The 22,323-nt window shown below is 43.2% G+C and overlaps 1 protein-coding gene across 2 annotated transcripts in view; it reads left to right on the forward strand.

Moving 5' to 3' along the window:
• FXR1 (FMR1 autosomal homolog 1) overlaps positions 1-22,323 on the forward strand; it is a 77,005-nt gene that overhangs the window by 18,896 nt on the left and 35,786 nt on the right. For both annotated transcript variants that reach the window (XM_073626278.1, XM_073626279.1), the window contains exons 2-4: positions 17,151-17,203; positions 17,289-17,382; positions 19,951-20,022. In XM_073626278.1, coding sequence (XP_073482379.1) covers positions 17,151-17,203; positions 17,289-17,382; positions 19,951-20,022 — 219 coding nt within the window. The remainder of the gene's footprint in view (positions 1-17,150; positions 17,204-17,288; positions 17,383-19,950; positions 20,023-22,323) is intronic.

A 22,323-nucleotide genomic window follows, 5' to 3' on the forward strand; every position in this document is an offset into this window, starting at 1 on the left:
CCTTTAACATCAATGACAGCTTGAAGTCTTTTGTGGTATTTGTAGATGAGGCTCTTTATCTTCTCAGATGGTAAAGCTGCCCATTCCTCCTGGCAAAAAGCCTCCAGTTCCTGTAAATTCTTGGGCTGTCTTGCATGAACTGCACGTTTGAGATCTCCCCAGAGTGGCTCAATGATATTAAGGTCAGGAGACTGAGATGGCCATTCCAGAACCTTCACTTTATTCTGCTGTAGCCAATGACAGGTCGACTTGGCCTGTCATTGATGTTAAAGGGGGCCATACATGGTATTAAGAACTGGGATATGTAACGTTTTGATCAAGGTCATTTGGATAGTTTCTGTTGTGATTATGATTTTAAAAAGAGTAAAAACAATTGATAATAAATGGCTTCAGCACTAACCACGAGTGAAAAAAGTTTGTGTATTATTCATATTCTCTGAAAAATGGCCAAGAAATCAAATTCTGCCAGGGTATTGGGGCTGGGAGATTTTCTTTAAAAAAAAAAAAACTCAATTCACGATTCGAATCAAGGGGGTTTTTTTTTTTTTGGACACCGCGCCGGTCCTTCGCCTAAAAACTCAAGCCCGCAGCGCCTCAGGACCGGCGCGGTGAAAAATAAAATCTAAAAGGATCGATTTGCTTAAATTTTGAATCGATTTGACCTCTCAACTGGATTCAAGATTTAAATCGATTTTTTCCCCAGCCCTACAGGGTATGTAAACTTATGAGCACAGCTGTACATACATGTGGAAACCCCCCTCCACCCCTTGTCTGCTCTGTGCTGCGGAGATTTATCCTCTCTATTTGTACTATTGACTAGGGCTGCAACTAACTATTATTTTTATAATCGATTAGTTGGCTGATTGTTTCGATTAATCGGTTAATAACCTTAAAAAAAAAAGCATGGTGTATAATTTAGTTAATATGTAAAGTTTAAAAAAAGGCAATTTTATTCCTACATATCTCTAGACGCAGGGGTAAATATAAATATCCAATACAGGCGATCCCGGGTTACAAACAAGATAGGGTCTGTAGGTTTATACTTAGGTTGAATCTGTTTGTAAGTCAGAACAGGTACATTTTTTAAGTGTAGCTCCAGCCAAAAAAACTATTTTTAAGCTTTTTGGATAGACGGGGAAGGGTTAACACCCCTATAATGTTTGTTTTGCTGTCTGTGCTCCTGTTCACCTCACTTTCTGTCCCAATGACAATTGAAATTTGAAAATTTTGGGTTGTTGTGGAAACATGGACTGGTGATAAAGCATCAGTGGAGGTACCTTTTTTCCATAATAACTCTTACAGAAGTGAATTTCCCTTCCTAGGGGTAGATTTCCTCTCACTTCCTATTGTCTCCCTCCGTTTGTAAGTAGGAGTCGTTTGTAAGTCGAATGTTTGTAACTAGGGGCATATGTTTAGGGAGTAAAATCTTTAACCCCTTCCCGCCGAGTGTACGCAGATATGCAGCCTCGGCTTTCGTGGGTTATACCGGAATGATGCCCACAGCTGCAGGCATCATCCCGGTACTGTTTTTTAGAGCGGGCGATCAGCTTTCCAGTCGGCTAAAAGCCGCTCGATTGTTATCCCGGAGGAGCGGGAGGGGACATCCCCGCTCTGACTGGGCCTCCCGTCCCACCGGGAGACACGATCTGCAATCCGGTGTCTTGCCGAGAAAGTTCCCTCGGCGGATAAGTTCCCCCCTGTACTACTGTCAGCCGCCGGAGATAGCCGAAGCTCAAACGCTTCAATCAGCTGTACACGGCGCCTGCGCCCTAGGTCCAGGTTCCTTCCCCACCATCCAAGTGGACCTAGAGGGGGAATCTAAAAGAGCCGAGCGAAGCGAGCCCGCGAGGAGCCCTCTTACAGGCGCCGTGTACAGCTGATTTTCAGATATTCCGCTTTGGCTATTTGCGCCGGATAATACTGCGCACCGCCTGCGCAGTAGAGGGGGGAACTTAGCCGCCGATTGGAACTTTCTCGGCAGAACACCGGCACTTCCGGCGTCTAGCAACAGACTGGAACAAAGCCGTAAACCGCTTTGTTCCAGTCTCCTGAATGTAAACACGGAAGCGACGTCACTTCCAGTTTACTGGGCTGCCAATGGTGTCGGATTTAAAAAAAAATATACAGTATTCAGAATCGCCATTTTCGGCGATCTGAATACTTTGAAGTGCAAAGGAGGGATTGGAGGTCTTTTATACCCCCCCGATCTCTCCATAAAGAGTTCCTGTCACCACCTATTACTGTCACAAGGGATGTTTACATTAAGTGATCAAAATAAATAAGAAAAAAAATGTTTTAAAGTGCCCTTGTCCCCGTGAGCTCGTTCAGCAAAGAAAACGCGTATGGAAGTCGCTCCCGCATGTGTAAATCACACATGTGAGGTATCGTCGCGATCGTCAGAGCGAGAGCAATAATTCTAGCACTAGACCTCCTCTGTAACTCCAACCTGGTAACCATAAAAAAAAATTTAAAGCGTCGCCTATGGAGATTTTTAGGTACTGTAGTTTGTCGCCATTCCACGAGTGCGTGCAATTAAAGCGTGACATGTTTGGTATCTGTTTACTCTGCGGAACATCATCTTTCACATTATACAAAAAAATTGGGCTAGTTTTACAGTTTTGTTTTTTTTAAATTCATGAAAGTGTCCCTTTTCCCAAAAAGTTGCGTTTAAAACACCGCTGCACAAATACCGTGTGGCATAAAATATTGCAACAATCGCCATTTTATTCTTTAGAGTCTCTGCTAAAAAAAAAATTTATATATATATATATATATATATATATATATATATATATATATATATATATATATATATATATATATATATATATATATATATATATATATATATATATATATATATATAATGTTTGGGGGTTCTAAGTAATTTTCTAGCAAAAAATACAGATTTTAACTTGTAAACACCAAATGCCAGAAATAGGCTTAGGCATGAAAAGGTTAATCCACTCTGAGAATAACAGACAGAAGAGATTTACTGTATATACACTATTAAAGGATGAATCTGTTAAATATCATCGGACTCAGATCAAATTTTTTTTATTTAACCACTTGCTGCCCGCCGACGGCAGGACGGTGCAGCTGTTGTTCTGGGCCGCCATCGTGTGACGGCGCAGCCTTCCAGGCAGCCCAGGGGGGCGCGCTCCCGCCCCATTGCTCCGTTCCCGGTGCACAGCGGCCGCAATGTCCGCCGGGCACCCGCGATTGCCCGGTAACCGAGCAGGACTGTGGATCTGTGTGTGTAAACACACAGATCCACGTCCTGTCAGATGGGAGGAGACTGATGGTGTGTTCCTTGTACAGAGGAACACCAATCGGTCTCCTCCCCTTGTAAGTTCCCTCCCCCCACAGTTAGAATCACTCCCTAGCAACATATTTAACCCTACAGCGCCCCCTCCTGGTTAACCCCTTCATTGCCAGTCACATTTATACAGTAATCGGTGCATTTTTATAGCACGGATCGCTGTATAAATGTGAATGGTCCCAAAAATGTGTCAAAATTGTCCGATGTGTCCGCCGCAATATCGCAGTCACGATAAAAATCGCAGATCGCCGCCATTACTAGTAAAAAAAAATAATAAAAATGCTATAAATCTATCCCCTTATTTTGCTATAACTTTTGCGCAAACCAATAAATATATGCTTATTGTGATATTTTTTACCAAAAATTATACAAAAAAATTTACCAAAAATATGTAGAAGAATACATATCGGCCTAAACTGAGGAAAAAATTTGTTTAAAAAAAAATTTTTTAATATTGTAGCAAAAAGTAAAAAATATTGTGTTTTTTTTTTTTTTTTTTTCAAACTTGTCACTCTTGTTTTGTTTATATAAGCACAAGAAATAAAAACTGCAGAGGTGATCAAATACCACCAAAAGAAAGCTCTATTAGTGGGGAAAAAAATGATAAAAATTTTATTTGGGTACGGTGTTGTATGACTGCGCAATTGTTGTTCAAAGTGCAACAGCGCTGAAAGCTGAAAATTGGCTTGGGCAGGAAGGGGGTGAAAATGCCCTGTATGGAAGTGGTTAAAGAGAAAAAAGTTAGACTGTTTGCTTTTCAGATTTTCAATCAGAACTGTAATATATGCTGGCCATATAAAAACAATGTCTTCCTTCAAAAAAAAAAATTTCATTTTAAGAAAATTTGTTCGATTTTATAATCCTTAGTGGGGTCAAATCGACTTTTGTTTTCAACCACAGTGATGGGAAAATTTAGAAATAATAGAAAACTTCTTGGTCAAAGGAATTTCTAGACAGTGTATGTGGTTTTCGTTCAGAAATTACATTCATTTTAAAACAGAACGTGAAAATTTCAAACATTCTTTCATTCAGCGAACAAAATTTTTTCGCATGAATATTCTCGTCTAAAAATTGATCCGTGTGGCCAGCATAAGGCTCGGTACACACCTAATGGAGTTTGCTTTTGATCAGTTTATGTAGTGCTTTTTGCTGTGCATGTTGATTTTTTGCGCACGTGATTTTGCTGCGATTTGCGGTTTTTGCTTTTTTTTTTTGTATGCCCTTTTTTTGGCCAATTTGTTGTTGGGCAGATTAAAAAACACAAATTGCTGCAAAAACCCACCCACTGCATGCTTTTCTGCAGCTTCTCCTTTGAAGTATATTGAACCAAAAAAGCATCGTTTTGCATTGAAAAAGGTCCTTGACCCTTTCCAAATACACAGCAGCTGAAAAAAGCATAGATGTGAACGATAAATGAACTCTAGTACGTTTCTGCAAAAAGCACCAAAAAATACATGGGTGGGAACCAGGTCTAAGACATTTAGTAACATAATGGAATTATAAAAAAAAAAATAGCCCTTCATATTACAAAAAGAGCAAATAATCGCTACTGTAAGGGGTTCATTTTTTTACTGTGCAACAGTGAAAGTAATATTTATAGTACAAAAAGAGCAAATAATCGCTACTGTAAAGGGCTAATTTTAGTGTTTTTTTTTTTTTAACCCCATTATGTTACAGGCCGATTAATCGATTTATGAAAATAGTAATCAATTAATTTAATAATCGATTAGTTATCGATTAACCACTTGCCGACCGCCGCACGACTATATACGTCCTGACTTTGAAAAGGGATATCTCAGTAATGGCAGCAGCTGCTGCCACAACCGAGGTATCCATCTCTTCAGGCGGCGGTTCGGTTAACGATAATGGTGGTCTCTGCGGCGGATTCGCTTTCGGCCGCGGGAGAGGGGCCCCTCCCACCGCTTACTGGAGCCGCCGGCAGCGGCGGAGGCAATCGGGACCTGTCCATGGCTGGGTATGGAGACGAGTGAGGCTAAGGTGGCCCCCCACTCATCTCCATACCATAGCAGGGCGGAAGCGACATCAAAACGTCACTTCCGCCCATACGTCTTTTCAAATGACAAAGTTTTTTTTTCCTTTTATTGCATTTACATCCAAATATGAGATCTGAGGACTTTTTGACCCCAGATCTCATATTTAAGAGGACCTGCCATGCTTTTTTCTATTACAGGGGATGTCTACATTCCTTGTAATAGGAATAAAAGTGATCCAAATTTAAAAAAAAAAGTGTAAAAATAAATAAAATCAAATAAAACAAATAAGAAAGAAAACATTTTTTTTAAAGCGCCCCGTCCCGCCGAGCTCGCGTGCAGAAGCGAATGCATACGTGAGTAGTGCCCGCATATGAAACCGGTGGTCAAACCACACATGTGAGGTATCGCCACAATTTGTTAGAGTGAGAGCAATAATTCTAGCCCTAGACCTGCAACCTGTAGAATTTTTTTTAAACGTTGCCTATGGAGATTTTTAAGGGTAAAAGTTTGACGCCATTCCAGGGGGTGCAATTTTGAAGCGTGACATGTTGGGCATCAATTTACTCGGCGTAACATTATCTTGCCCAATATAAAAAAAAGTGGGCTAAATTTACTGTTGTCTCTTTTTTTTTTTTTTTTTTGATTTAAGGTTTTTATTTCATTTCAAGAGAGAAAAAGAGTACAGAACATTGCCAATTGGGCATACCCTGGCGCTATTATGCAGATATAAACAAACAGCAAAAAAAAAAAAAACTGATAAGAGATTACTTATGTGTAGCTGCTATCAAGGTAGATCAAGATTGAAAGTTTAGCCTTAGATTTAGCTTTAGATAAGCATGTATACAACAAGAACAGAGACAAGTTTATCTTAACAATTGTATCAGTCTGTTAACCTAGTAAGGAGGAGAACTCCTAAGGGCAGTAATGGTATTGGGGTAAACACAAGGGAACTGCATTGATTATCGTAACAAGGTTTTGTGGGGTTGTGTGATGGGAAAGATGCCAGATGCTGGAACCACTTGAGGAAAAGTTAATGATTGCTAGGACAATGGTGAGCTTCTTGGGTCAGAGATCCAGGGTTTCCAGGTATTAGTAAATCTATTAACGCATAAGTTAGCCTTGGGAAAGGAAAACTCCATCTGAAATTGCAGGTTGAGTAATCGAATGGTATCCTTTAGTAAGGGAGGATCTGTTGCTTTCTATTTTTTCGCAATCGTTAGTCTTGCTGCTATTAGGATGTGCGTGACCAGCGTTTGCAAATGTTTCGGCCATTTGGGGATTGAAAGTCCCAGGAGCAGGTCCAGTGGAGATATAGATGGGGATGAGCCACACAGAGATCCAATCAGTTTCTGTACTTTCCCCCAGAAATTTTTGATGAGGTGACACTCCCACCATATGTGTGTAAGAGATCCGGTTCTATCACAGCCTCTCCAGCATTTAGGCGAGGTATTCGGATATATCCTCGCTAGCCTTTCTGGGGTAAAGTACCATTTATGAAAAAGCTTCTGTAATGATTCCCAGTGAGTAATACAGTGAGATAGGCGTAGAGGCAGTGTGAGGGCTTTTTGCCATTGTAGAGCTGGAGGTGGGTGATCCGACAAAGATGACCAATACTGTATGGAGGAAGATAGCAGGTCGGAAGCTGGCTTGGTGAGAAGTTTATATATTAGAGAGATTCCTTTGGTTTTGGATGTCTCCAGATTGTAGAACCTGACCAGGGGGAGCAAGGCACAGTCCGAGGGTGACCAGCACAGCCTTGACAGGCTGGATCTGATCCTCAAGTATAGAAAGAACGTGTGTTTGGATAATCCAAACTGCTGTGATAGATGTTCAAAGGTATGTAAACCTGAAGGCGAGAAAAAAGCAAATCAAAGCAGTTGATTCCGGTTTTTGTCCATTCCGAGAGGGGTAAGTCTGGGGAGATAAGGTGTAGTGCCTCAATGGGTAGTGTTGATAAGGTGGCTATTGAGATCCCTCTGTTGAGTTGTAATAGTGCAGACCAGACTCTGATAGAGGACGTGATGGTATCTAGAGGGTATCGCTTGGGATGCAAGTTAAGCCATAATGCGGCAAGGAAAATTTTAGTGTCCATAAGCAGTATGGTGGCTTCGATTTGTTTCCAGTTTGTGTGGTGGTTATCTGACCACCAAGATTTTAGTTGTTCTAAAATAGTTGCTCGGTGGTATGCTTGAATGTCTGGTGCGCCCAATCCTCCTTGTTGGACTGGGGTTACAAGTATAGCTTTTTTCACTCTGGGGCGCTTTCGTTGCCAAATGAAGCTATTAATAATCCCTTGGAGTTTCTTAATCTGGTTTTGTGCTATAGGTAGGGGTATTGTACGAAAAAAATATAAAACATGGGGAAGTAAATACATTTTTGTCTGAGCTACCCTACCAGCCCAGGAGGCTGGAACCTTACTCAGTTCATTTACTAGTCGTGTAAGCTTGCCCACGAGGTCTTCTAGGTTGGTTCTCAATATTAATCGGCTGGGGAATGTTAGATGGATTCCCAAATATGGGAGAAAAGAGTTGGGGGCCCAAGCAAATGGTGAGAAAGAGTTTATGGATTTTACAGTCTGAGGGTCTAGGCCAAGGTTAAGCATTAGGGATTTACTGTGATTCAGCTTATACATAGATACGGCACTGAAAAGTTCAAGGGCTTTTTGGACTGCAGGGAGGGACACTAGGGGATTAGTTAGGGCTATAATCACGTCATCTGCATATAGGCCAATTTTGTGGTCAACTTCTCCAATTTTTATCCCTGAAATCGATGGTTCAGCTCTAATGAGTTGTGCTAGGGGTTCCATTATCATGGCAAATATTAGAGGAGACAACGGGCACCCCTGTCTAGTGCCATTTGTGATGTGGAAGGGGTTGGAAACAACACCCGAAGTCCAAATACGTGCAGATGGGTGGGTGTATAAACCTAATATGGCAGTAAGAAAGGTGCCCGACAGTCCAAATTTATGGAGTATTGCCTCCATATATGGCCAATAAACCCTATCGAACGCCTTCTCTGCATCCAAAGATAGGAAGAGAGAAGGCGTTCGGGTATGCTCCGTCCATTGGATAAGGTAAATAAAACTTCTGGTTCCGTCTGAGGCCTGTCTGCCGGGCACAAATCCCACTTGGTCAGGGTGAATAATCTGGGGGATGATGGTGGAGAGGCGTTGTGCAAGGAGTTTGACGTAGAGCTTAGTATCTGTGTTGAGGAGTGATATCGGGCGGTAGTTGGCGGGGTTGTCTAGAGTCTTTCCCGGTTTGGGAATGGTAACTACTAGGGCATCAAGGGATTCCCTAGGGATTGAGCCTGTGGTAGCAAATTGGTTGTACATGTTACATAAATAGGGGCCTAAGAGTTGGGTAAAGTGTTTATAGTACTCATTGGGTAGTCCATCAGGTCCTGGTGCTTTATGTAGTGGTAAGTTTTTTATTAATTTTTGTAATTCGTTCTGTGAAAAGGTAGCTGCTAAAAGGTCAAGTTGTTCTGAAGAAATAGAGGGGAGGGAAATGGAGGATAGAAATTTTGTTATGTCATTTTGGGAGGGAGCAGATTGGGGGTCTGCTTCCGTGAGATTGTAGAGTTTTGTGTAGAAATTGCCAAATTCATTGGCAATATCTAGCGGGTTATTCAGATGTTGTCCTTGAGAGCCAGTAAGAAAGGCTATTCTCTTCCTAGAGATTTGTTTTTTAAATTGCTTGGCCATAAATTTCCCCGGTTTATTGGCTGATGAGTAGGTATATAATCGTAGTCGTTTTATGTAATAGTCAAAATTTTTGCGAAGGTGGTCGATGAGCTGTAATCTGAGATTTTTAAGTTCTATGGAGATATTACTAGAGGGGGATCTCTTGTTCGTAAGTTCAAGGGATCGGATATGTTTTAGGAGGGACTCAGTAGTATGGGAATGTTGTTTTTTCGCTTGGGCTCCGAGTTTTATGAAAAGACCTCTTAGGCAAGCCTTGTGAGCATTCCAAAGAATGGCGTGATCTGTTACCGAGTTTACATTTTGCTGAAAGTAATTGTCAATCTCTGACTGCACCTGAGACTCAAAAGTGGGGTTGTTAAGGAGGGAGGTATTTAGTCTCCAAACCGTATGTCTGGTGATTTGTGAAGGGGATGCTAGCTTTATTGTGATTGGCGCGTGGTCAGACCACGATATGGTTCCTATGTGGGAAGCGGTGATAGACTGTAGTAAATGCTTATCCATTATAAACATGTCAATTCGAGAATAAGTTTGATGTGGTGGGGAGAAGTAGGTGTAGTCTCTCTCCATATCGTGCATGCACCTCCCAGGAGTCGTATAAGTCCTCTTGTTTAAGAATATTAGATATTGCTGAGGGCCTAGAACGTGAAGGATTGGAAGTGTCTAGTGAAGGGTCAAGTACTTCATTAAAATCTCCACAAATAATTAAGGGTGAAGCTCTAAACGGAGTCAGTTTGGGAAAGAGGTTGGCATAAAAAATTTTTTGGCCTGTGCTGGGGGCATAAATGTTGACTAAAGTGAGAGGGCGATTGTCAAACGAGGCTGATAGGATTAAAAATCTGCCGTCGTCATCACTTTCACAATGGTGTAATTTGAAATCTATTGCTGCGTTGATGGCAATCATCACTCCTCTTTTTTTTTTTTTTTTTTTGAAGCGTTCGCAAAGAAGCAATGTGGATATTTTTTGTGACTGCATTGGGGTTGTTTAAGTTTGGAAAAATGTGTTTCTTGAACACAGATTACGTCTGCATGCTGTTGTAATGCTTCTTTCCATAGAAGGTTGCGCTTAAATGGCGAATTTAGACCTTTCACGTTAAGGGAGGTGATTGAGAGTGCCATGGTTGCAGAGCAGTCATGAGGGCCTGGGCAGAGGGAGAGAGACTTCACCTACCGCTGATAGTTGTGAATTACACAGAGAAACGAATCAATGCTGTATGTGTTATAGGCAAATGAACAATACAAATATAAGCAGATTATAATCCTGAAAAAGAAATAAACAGTTGTTGAATAATCTGTAATGTGATCAAACTTCAAATAACCGTGTGCTTAGCACAACTTTAAAAAATATTATGCACACAAGAGAAAACCAAACAAATAGCGCAGGTTACATGGTTCATATTTCATTCTAATGTTATTATAAAGATGTCCTTTTGAGCAATGCGCTCTCTGTGAGTTGAAAACAGTCTGTGGATAGGGCAGCCTTTAGATGGGAGGTGAAGCCGCTCCAAATATGCAAAGGAAAAACAACAAGAAAGGCGCCTCTTAGTAAACTGTATATTTAATGTTGTATTATCATTAAAAACACTCACATTTAAAACTTAGATAGTCCGGCATGGAAAGCTCAGTATAGGCATACAGGATTGCGTCCTCCTCTGTCCCACAGTCTTATTCCTCTGTTGCTGACGGCTGGTCCGTGTGGCAGAAGCTTCCGGTATCAGTGATTCCCAGAACGAGGCTTGGATACCGCCGATAGTCAATTGGGAGGCAGGGACGCTGGAACGCACATCCACAGCTAGCTTGAAAAAGGAGCGCGCTCGAGTGCGCAAGCTCTGAAACGCGTTGCCTTACGGCAGTATAGCACATACTCTGGATGTGCGTTCCAGCGTCCCTGCCTCCCAATTGACTATCGGCGGTATCCAAGCCTCGTTCTGGGAATCACTGATACCGGAAGCTTCTGCCACACGGACCAGCCGTCAGCAACAGAGGAATAAGACTGTGGGACAGAGGAGGACGCAATCCTGTATGCCTATACTGAGCTTTCCATGCCGGACTATCTAAGTTTTAAATGTGAGTGTTTTTAATGATAATACAACATTAAATATACAGTTTACTAAGAGGCGCCTTTCTTGTTGTTTTTCCTTAGCACAACTTTAAACCTGAGGGGTGGTGGGAAATAAAACGGTGTTTCGCCCAGGCTGGAGATAAAGAGAGGCTGGGGACCAGGGCATAACCTTAGGTCATATTTTGTTGGGCGCTTTGGCTGCGGCGCTCTTAGAATCCGGTGGCTTGTTGGTAGAGGTAGCTTGTTCCCTGTCTCTAGGAGCAATGGGGAGGAAACCCCAGTTGGTAAGTTTCTTGTAGCCATCTTTCGGAGTGAGAATAGGGATGGTCTTTTGTTGGTGAGTAACCAGGAGTTTCGTTGGAAAGCCCCATCTATACATTATTTTTTTTTTGCTGAAGAATAGATGTAACAGGGGCAAAAGCTCTGCGCATTTCCATGGTGGCAGGAGACAGATCCGTGAATAGCTTGACGTTAGTGTAAGGGGCCGGTAGGGGTTTCGAGGATCTGGCAACGGAGAGGATTTGTTCCTTAACATGGAAGAAATGTATGCGTGCCAGGACATGCCTAGGGATGTCGTCTGAGAGGTGTGGCGGCTTAGCTATTCTGTGGGCCCGGTCAATTAAAGTGTCGCGGTCATTGAGATTTGGGAGTAAGGCGGAGATGAGTTGCTGCAAGTACGGTGTTATTTCGTTTGGTTTGACCGACTCTGGGATGCCTCTGAATTTGATATTATTTTGTCTAGAGCGGTCTTCTAAATCCGCTAATTTCAATTTAATGTGGTGGATTTCTTCCGTGTGGTGCTCATGTGCATCTAGTAATTCGTTGTGCGCTTTAGAGTAATCCTGCAAATTTTCTTCCAGAGCATCTGTACGCTCTTCTATGCAGTCTATCCTGTCATGCATTTGGGACATTGATAATTGGAGCTCCCTGTGCAGATCTTGCTGCAGTGTAAGAAGCATAGATTTCAACGTTGCTTCAGAAACTGTGCTATCTGTGGCAGGGATAGCAGCCAGGGAGGGAGCATTTTGTGATCCCTGTGGCCCTGCAACAATCTGGGACCATAGTTGCTTTTTTAGCATGTGGCTCCTTGTTTGGGGAGTGTACAGGGGAGGTAGCCAGCCTCTTACCTCTATCCTGGTGCAGTCCTCCCGAGGGCTCCTCTGGAGGAGGGTGGGTGTCCATACACTCTTTTGTGGACGCTGTGGCTGAGTCTCCCTGGCGAGGCAGCACTGTGGATGTAGCAGACAGGCGAGCAGGGCCGTTATGGGAGTTGTTGTTAGTGCTGGGGTCGGCGCCATCTTGGATTCCGTGCATGGCGGCGGCCGCCGGATAGTAATCGGTCAGGCGGCGGGGATTCGGCGGCTTGTAACGCCGCGGCGACATGCCCTGAAGTGTCTCCGGTCCTCTCACGCTCTGATGGAGTGAGCTATGAAGAGGAAAGTAGCTGCGGGTTGCCGTTCTCCAGGCCGTGGAGCGGAGCTCGGAACTCAGGCAGCCATCCTGGTCCGCAGCAGGCCACGCCCGTCTCGATTTTTTTTTTTAATTAAAAAAAAAATGATTTTTTTTCCTAAAACAGTACGCTTTTAAGACCGTTGCGCAAATACAGTGTGACAAAAAGTATTGCAATTACCGCCATTTTATTCTCTAGGGGGTTAGAAAAAAATGTATGTAGACCCTTTTTGACTTTGCAAAGAAAGTCATGAATGGGTGGAAGGAAGCTGCAAATCAGAAGTAAGCCAGCAAATTAGCAATGCTTGGCAAGCACCATTAGCAAAGCTTGGTAGTCAAAGCAGGTAATACAGTGCATCCGAAAAGTATTCACAGCGCTTCACTATTTCCACGTTTTGTTACAGCCTCATTCCAAAATGGATCAAACATATTATTTTCCTCAAAATTCTACACACAATACCCCATAATGACAATGTGAAAGGAGTTTGTTTTGACATTTTCCGAACCGACTTTGGGGCCCCATATTTCGGGGCCACGTGGTGCTAGGAGCCCCGGCTTTGGATATGTTGTAGTGCTAGTTCCTGGGTTTGCACACCAAATTTGGGGTTCCTAGCACCAAGTGGCCCCGAGATACAGGGCCCCAAAGTCTGTCAACTGTGTCCATCTGCAGCAATGTCATTTCTGGACCCTTTGGGTCCAGAGACCCCAAATTTTGGCTGCAGCTAGGGGGCATCTAGGAACCCTTAACTACCGAGTTTGAAGTTCGGGGGACATGAGGCATGCAAATGGGCACAGTGAGGCTGCAAATGGGCATTGTTGACCCTCTTTTCCACTTACAGTAGCTGCACATTTCTCACCGTAGGCTTATACTCGAGTCAATAAATTTTCCCAGTTTTTTGTGGTAAAATTAGGTGCCTCGGCTTATACTCGAGTATATACGGTAAGTATTCACAACCTTTGCTCAATACTTTGAAGCATCTTTGGCAGCAATTACAGCCTCACGTCTCTTTGAGTTTGATGCTACAAGCTTGGCAAACTTCTTTTTGGTCAGTTTCTCCCCTTCTTCTTTGCAGGACCTCTCAAGCTCTCCAGAGATGTTCAAATGGGTTCAAGTATGGGCTCTGGCTGGGCCACTCAAGGTCATTCACAGAGTTGTCCCCTAGCCACTCATTTGTTATCTTGGCTGTGTGATTAGGGTCGTCCTGTTGGAAGATGAACCTTCGCCCCAGTCTGAGGTCCAGAGCGCTCTGGAGCAGGTTTTCATCAAGGATGTCTCTGCACATTGCTGCATTCATCTTTCCCTCAATCCTGACTAGTCTCTGAGTTCCTGCTGCTGAAAAACATGCCCACAGCATGATGCTGCCACCACCATGCTTCACTGTAGGGATGGTATTGGCCAGGTGATGAGCGGTGCCTGGTTTCCTCCAGGCTTAACACTTGCCATTTAGGCCAAAGAGTTCAATCTTTGTTTCATCTGACCAGAGAATTTTTCCTCATGGTTCTTCAGGTACCTTTTGGCAAACTCCAGGCAGGCTGTCTTGTACCTTTTTACTGAGGAGTGGCTTCTGTCTGGCCACTGTACAATACACGTCTGATTGATGGAGTGCTGAAGAGATAGTTATGCTTCTGGAAGGTTCTCCTCTCTCCACAGGGAACCGCTGGAGAGAGGAGGTTCTTGGTTACCTCCCTGACTTGGGCCCTTCTCTCCCGATTGCTCAGTTTGGCCGGGTGGCATGCTCTAGGAAGAGTCCTTATGGTTCCAAACTTTCTTCCATTTATGGATGATGGAGGCCACTGTGCTCACTGGAACCTTCAATGCTGCAGAAACTTTTCTGTACCCTTCCCCAGATCTGTGCCTTGATACAATCCTGTCTACAGACAACTCCTTGGACTTCATGGCTTGGTTTGTGCTCTGACATGCAACTGTGGGACCTTTATATAGACAGGTGTGTGCCTTTCCAAATCATGTCCAATCAACTGAATTATCCACAGGTGGCCTCCAATTAAAGAGGACGTAAACCCTGATGGGTTTTGCTCGCTGCAAAGCCTGCAAATGAAAAGCATAATGGGCTAGTATGCATTGCATACTAGCCCATTATGTGCCACTTAGCTGCAAAAGAATCCAGCGATGTCCCCTGTGTAGGCAGCATCCATCTTCTGGCTCCTCTTCCTTCCGGGCAGCGGACCCCGGCTCTATGATTTGCCGGGGCCGTGTAACATCACTCCCGCGCATGCGCACGGGAGCCGCGATTAACGGCACAGGCTAGGGAAGAAAGGGCACTTAGTTTCGTTTCTTCCACGCGCATGTGCCATTTGAACTTTCGGAGGACTACAAGTGAAATATCTCCTAAACGGCACACATTTAAGAGATATTTCCACTACCTATAGGTAAGTCTTATTCTAGGCTTACCTGTCGGTAGAAGTCCAAAAAGTGGGTTTGCAACCACTTTAAGGGCTCTTTCACACGGGGCGGATCAGTGATGACCCGTCCCGTGAACGCCGCTGAGCAGGAAGATGACAGCGACGGATCTGTCAGATCGCCGCTCTCCCCTATGGGGGATCGGATGATGACGGACCGTAGAGTATTACACACACACACACACACACACACACACACACACACACACTTTTTTTTAAATATGTAACTAAATAAAGTTTGAGTCTGAGGTCCTGAACACTCTGGAGAAGGTTTTCGTCCAGGATATCCCTGTACTTGGCCGCATTCATCTTTCCCTCGATTGCAACCATTCGTCTTGTCCCTGCAGCTGAAAAACACCCCCACAGCATGATGCTGCCACCACCATGCTTCACTGTTGGGACTGTATTGGACAGGTGATGAGCAGTGCCTGGTTTTCTCCACACATACCGCTTAGAATTAAGGCCAAAAAGTTCTATCTTGGTCTCATCAGACCAAAGAATCTTATTTCTCACTCTGCCATAAAGACCCGACTGGTGGAGGGTTGCAGTGATGGTTGACTTTCTACAACTTTCTCCCGACTGCATCTCTGGAGCTCAGCCACAGTGATCTTTGGGTTCTTCTTTACCTCTCGCCAAGGCTCTTCTCCCCCCGATAGCTCAGTTTGGCCCAACGGTCAGCTCTAGGAAGGGTTCTGGTCATCCCAAAACGTCTTCCATTTAAGGATTATGGAGGCCACTGTGCTCTTAGGAACCTTAAGTGCAGCAGAATTTATTTATTTATTTTTTTTTTTGTAACCTTGGCCAGATCTGTGCCTTGTCACAATTCTGTCTCTCTGAGCTCTTCAGGCAGTTCCTTTGACCTCATGATTCTCATTTGTTCTGACATGCACTGTGAGCTGTAAGGTCTTATATAGACAGTTGTGTAGCTTTCGTAATCAAGTCCAATCGGTATAATCAAACACAGCTAGACTCAAATGAAGGTGTAGAACCATCTCAAGGATGATCAGAAGAAATGGACAGCACCTGAGTTAAATATATGAGTGTCACAGCAAAGGGTCTGAATATTTAGGACCATGTGATATTTCAGTTTTTCTTTTTTAATCTGCAAAAAGTCAACAATTCTGTGTTTTTCTGTCAATATGGGGTGCTGTGTGTACATTAATGAGGAAAAAAATGAACTTAAATGATTTTAGCAAATGGCTGCAATATAACAGAGTGAAAAATTTAAGGGGGTCTGAATACTTTCCGTCCCCACTGTGTGTATGTATGTATGTATGTGTGTATATGTGTGTGTGTATATATATAATATATTAATTTAAAATATGGTTAGCATGACAATTGGGCAACTAATATAATTAGGAGAACTCGGCAATGGCATCCTCCATGTTTGATTTTAAATATTGGTCTAGTGATATGGTATGTGACATTCAGTGGACCCTGAACTAAAGTGAAGATTTGCTAAGTTGTGACCTAGCACAAATCCCAGGCGCCAAGACTCCCGGGCCTTGCTCCAGAGCTCCATGTTAACCCCATGCTTTAGCGTTCGACTCCCATCAATAGATCATTACTGTGATCTGCTGGCACATAGCATCATGGGGGGATTAATCACTGACCTGGTCCATTCCTCCATGAAAAAATACAAGTGTGTGTGTCCATGTATTTTTTTTTATGATGGTCTCTTAATTTTCAAAGTCTGGTTTCAAATATTCCTTGCACTAAAAGGAAACCATAAACAGTATAAATAAATAAGTGGAAGGTGGTTAATAAGTAAAGGAGGGCTCTGTGGTTCTAATCATAACTAATGGAAGCACAGGGTCTGCAGGAAGGGACACGGAGCAATAGAGGAAATTCTTGAACTTGTAAACACATATGCATCCAAAGTAAGGCTCGGTTCACCCTAGTGAATGAATGGGCTGCTGTGCTGCATAAACAGCAGAAAAAAGGTTAATGCACCTTTTTAAAAACCAGGAATGGCAGACCTACACATCTCGCAAGAGCAGCGCGATTCAGCTGTGCGTCAGGGAATTGATGCAATTGCCACAACCAGAAAGCACGGCCTGCACTAGTGTGAACTGAGCCTCAGAGGTGGTAACAACAATGCATCACCATCCCTTTGTTTCGAAGTTATAAGTAGGAGGGGTTAACTCATGCCTACTCTCTACATACTGTAAACTTCAGTGCACTTGTTTCTTATCTTTACAGGGATTCATTAAAGATGTCCATGAAGATTCGCTCACGGTTGTTTTTGAAAACAAGTATGTATGCTCTCATTTTTACTTGCTGCGTGTGTGCTTCTGGTGAGTGTTTTTTACTAACGCAGAATTGCTCTGAAATCTTTAGCTGGCAGCCAGAACGTCAGGTTCCATTCCATGAAGTTAGAATGCCGCCCCTACCAGATATCAAGAAAGAAATTACTGAAGGGGATGAAGTTGAGGTACGTTTAAAAAATGTCAGCATTTTTCATTCTTAATGATGAACAAAGTTTAGGGATTTTTCCACTTTTGTGAAGGAAGCTGAAAAGCTGCGTCTCGGATTAGGTCTCCCTGTGCAGTAACTTATGCAAACATGGTTCCCGTAACTTGCAAATGAGATTTCCCATTCAAAGGTTTCCAAGAGAGAATTATGTTGCACCAAAAAGTCTGAGCAGCCACTAAGGTGCTTTTGTATAGTATGCAAGCAGCTAGTAGTTTGGAGCACTTTGTAGGTTTGCTGCAGGTCCAAAACACCCATACACAAATCTGAAAAAAAATCGCATTCCAACTAAACTGTAGTGGGATTATGCACCTGAAAATATACAATAATACATACACGTATGCCATAGAAAAATGACAATTTAGGTAATACCACCACCTTCCTCTGTTTACACAGTGGATTATTCATATAGTCAATAATGAACAGATATTTTATCAGGTGTATGCACAGAATAGGCTTCAGCCTAGAACCCAATGCAATGATCTCCAGCTGGGTAGTAGAGTCCCTAAAGGCCCTTTGGGTATTGCCTGCCATAATGGCTGTCTATTTAACCCCTTGGGGGGGGGGGGGGGGGAGACCTGTGGCATGGATTGCTGAGTGCCCTGCGGTAGTCCCTGCTGCTACCCCTCCCCTAGGTTGCAAACAAAAGCATTCCCCCTCTCCTTTTTAGCAGAAGTGGAACCAGTGCAGGAATAGTTAAAGGGAGACAAGAATGTTCCGGTAGAAGGGTATGCTGAAGACTTCTCTTCCAAGGAATCTACTCCTGAAGAACTCCAGGGTCAGATTTTATCTCGGACCCAAAAAGGCCTTTGTGCTTTTCCATGTGGAGGTTGTCTGGACTTATTTAAAGTTTTTGCTTCCCAAGTCCTCTACTCCAAAGGTCAGGATTCGGATTCTGGCATCTGCCACAGCATCCTCAATTCTTCCTGTACATCATTCTTTAAAGGATGTTTTGTATGCGGATTGGGCTCACTCTGATGAATTACTCTTTCTGGCAAAAAAGTTTGCTCAGCAGTACCCCATAGAAAGTTCACCAAGAAATAGAGTATGCCTTTGATGGATTCTGCTGGTATTTAAAGATGCCTCAGACAGATGTCTGGAGGCCTTATTTAGAGTGGTTGTAAACCCTTTACAACAACTTTTTACTACAGGTAAGCCTATAATGAGGCTTACCTATAGCTACCCCCAGATATCTATTAAACCTGCTCGGTTCAGAAGATAACCCCTGTAGCTGCATGTGCCGACATCATCGGCACAAGCGCACTGAAGCAATGGAACGTACGTGCTGTTGCTTCAGTTAGTGTGCAGTTACCGGCGGCTCCCGCACGCATGCGCGGGAGTGACATCATCGCGGCTCCGACCAATCACAGCGCCCGGAGCCCGCGATACCCAGAAGTAACTCCGGGAGCGATGGCGCCGGCCGGAGCGGTGTACGAGGACCGCTGCGGGGCTTTGAACTGAGGTAAGTAATTCATAATGAGCTAGTATGCTATGCATACTAGCTCATTATGCCTTTGTCTTGCAGGTTTTTTTTTTTTGTTTTTTTTGTAAATGGGTTTACAACCACTTTAAAGCTTTGTTTATTCTATTGGAGGTGTTCATAAATCATCAAGTAGGCATGAGAAGTCGGACGGCCCAGCAGAAAATGCCTTGGGTGGAACTCCATGTTCCTGCACTGTCTGCAGTCCACATTCCAGGTGTGAAAAATTAGCAGGCAGATTCTCTCCTGGGGAGTGGGCTCTTCACCCAGAGGTGTTCAAGGAGTTCTGCCGAGGCAGGGGAGCCCCAGATGTGGATTTTGTTGTAGCATCCAGGTTCAATGCAAAGCTGAAGATTTTTTTTCCCATTACCAGGGCTCCTTGAGCATTTGCAGTGTATGTTCTAGTGACACAGCAGAACCAGTTCTCTAATCTATGCCTTCCCGCCATTAGTTTTCCACGATGGCTGCTTTGCAGGATTTGAGGGGAAGGAATTTGATCAGCAAGTTTTGGAGGCTGGTGCATGAGGTTTGGCTTATTGCCATGTTGCCCTCCTGGCATGTAGAAAATTGAGTTTTTGGTTTACCTGTAAAATCCTTTTCTTGTAATATATCATAGGGATCGGTTCCCACCGCTGTGCTTTTCTGGTTTTATGGCTAGCTTCAAAAGCTGAAGCCTTGCCTGATGGCCAGGGATCATGGGGGATTTCCTGTGTTTTTTTTTTTTTTTTTTTTTTTTTTTTTGCCAGGTGGCAGCATAACTCATAATGGAGAGGAAAATGCCCTGTGTCCTGGGATGTACTCAAAGTAAAGGAACTCAATATACTGATCTCCAACCAAATATACGTGCCCTTGGTGATGATTGTTGGATGCATCCTTCTGATTAATTATATAAAGTTTAATTTTAAAAAATTATGTTAAATCGCTTATTTTTTGTATTCTAAATTTTATATTGGTAGTGCTGTTAGTTGTATTAACGTTTTTTCACAAAATGTCCGAGGATTGTTAATCTAAAACTATTATGTACATCTCGACATACTCTTGTCTTTAAAGGTTTACTCCAGAGCCAATGACCAAGAACCTTGTGGATGGTGGCTTGCTAAAGTTCGAATGATGAAAGGGGAGGTAGGTTATTGACATTTTTACTCTCTTTCTGTATACTAATTCCCTGTAGTTATCAATTGACCTTCACATGCGACTGGTTTGACTGCAAATGTTGTAGTTCCCCCTCCCACAGCAAGCTTTCGGGGGGGGGGGGTTTACCACCTAAAGTCCAAGCAGTACTTATGCAGGTTCAAGGCAGCATTTTATGCTTGCACTGATGAATTTGTTGCTTATGGATTAGTACTCTGATATGTTTGAGGAAAAATTTTGTACACAAACTGAAAGAATTGCAATAGGGAAAAAAAAGTGTCTGTTACTGAAACCCTACAGACAATGCATCCTAATAATATACACTAAGTAAAAAATTCAATTGAAGCTTTACAAAGGTGACTTCAGAAACTTGCCATGAATGAGAAGTAGAACAATTTGCAGATATTATACCAAGAAAATACTCCGGATACTACCCAAAAAACCTCAAACCAACACAACATCTACACTTTTTAAATATCAGTGACCTGAATGCCAAGTCAGAATTCCAAGGTATTAAATGATTGTGCTGAAAATATGGATATAATGGAGAATTTAGAATCGTCAGTTTGTCGGATCACAAACTTTCAAAACCGAAAATAACAGTCCCCTCCAAAGGTCTTAAAGGGGTTGTAAAGGTTTGTGTTTTTTCACCTTAATACATCCCATGTATTAAGGTGAAGAAACACCTGTCAGTGACCGGCCCCCCAGCCCCGTTTTATTTACCTGAACCCTCGAACTTGTACCACGGGTCACGCTGCCTCTCTGCTAGGGGGTTCTCGGATGTTGATTAGATAGATTGATAGCAGAGCAGCCATTGGCTCCCGCTGCTGTCAATCAAATCCAATGATGCGGGGGGCAAGGCCTGGACTCGGGAGCGCGCCCGCAAGGTAACCCCCCCCGGGACAGCGCTTCTCCCAGGGGGTTATCTGCAGTGGGGAGGATCCGCCGAGGGACCCCAGAAGACGAGGTTTGGGGCCACTCTGTGCAAAATGAGCTGCACAGTGGAGGTAAGTATGACACGTTCGTTATTTGAAAGGAAAAAAACATGAACCTTTAGTGTCACTTTAACATTCTGCCCAAGCGCCAAACTGGATCTCATGCAGTTATTCCCAGATATGGAGGATTTCTTCATAAGACAAGCTCAAGTAATAATAAAATCACCACAACAAAAAGCAATCCTACAGCAATGGAATATGACAAGAATAAAGAGGAACAACTTCACACCTCCAACAGAACATAATTGGACAAACATATTAACAACTTCAGACTGCAAGTTCTATCCACCTAACAAAAGAAAACTGTACAATCTTTCATCACTGGAGTAAAAGGTTGTACAGGAGTTGTGCAACAATCAGGCTATCACCACTAAACCAGCAGGGTCCAGTATTTGTTATGAAACAAATACAGGGGTTGGACAAAAATATGGAAACACAACATGGTTTGCAGATGTGAAAGTGACCACGTTGAAAGTGGAAGTGATGTACCATGGGATAGTAGGAGGCATAAACTCCAAACATACAAAGAACACTAGACACACCAAACTGGATTATTAACAGCCGTCGCCTTGTTTATTGGTTTTCACAAATATATAAACCATTAACTATTCATTGTAACACTTTTTTAAACAATATATGCATTAAAACTGGAAACATAATCAGTGGGGCGCTCTTCAAATATCCCTCTGGTGACTGGCAAAGACCCCCTTCAGCCTCCTGCTTAAATAGTGGTCCCAGGAATTTCCGTAATGTTCTGGGGGGTGGGTATGTGTCAGGTGACCCTAAAGGACCCCCCCCCCCCCCTGCAGAACTTCCAGAACATTCTTAGTCAGCTGACCTTTTTTGACTGATCTCAAAACCTTCCATTGCATTCATTCAATGGGGTGCTTGAAACGCCTACTGCCACAATCCCATGAGGGAAAGGGGGGTCTTAAAACGGGCTATCCCCCTTTTCTCTCATTCTTTTGCTTCCGCTGTGTGATGAGACACCTTACAGGTTGGGAAGCCTCACTTTCATTATTCACTGTGTGTGCTGTTAGTGATACGGAGTCATGTCAGATCTTACAGAGTTTCAAAGAGGGCAAGCTGGTTTATAGAGAGCAAGTTGCTGGTGCCTCTGTAACTGAAGTTGACAATTTATCTGTGGTGTTAAGAGGTACAGTATCAAAGGTTATGACTGCATATGCAGTTTCCGGGAAAATGTCATCTGATCAGCATAAGCCTGGTCAACTGGTATCCGATTCCATTATCCACCATCCAAGACTTATATTTATCAATTCCCAGGAGAATTCAGGCC

The sequence above is a fragment of the Aquarana catesbeiana genome, linkage group LG04, assembly GCF_042186555.1.
Source record: "Aquarana catesbeiana isolate 2022-GZ linkage group LG04, ASM4218655v1, whole genome shotgun sequence".
NCBI classification, from domain to species: Eukaryota; Metazoa; Chordata; class Amphibia; order Anura; family Ranidae; genus Aquarana; species Aquarana catesbeiana.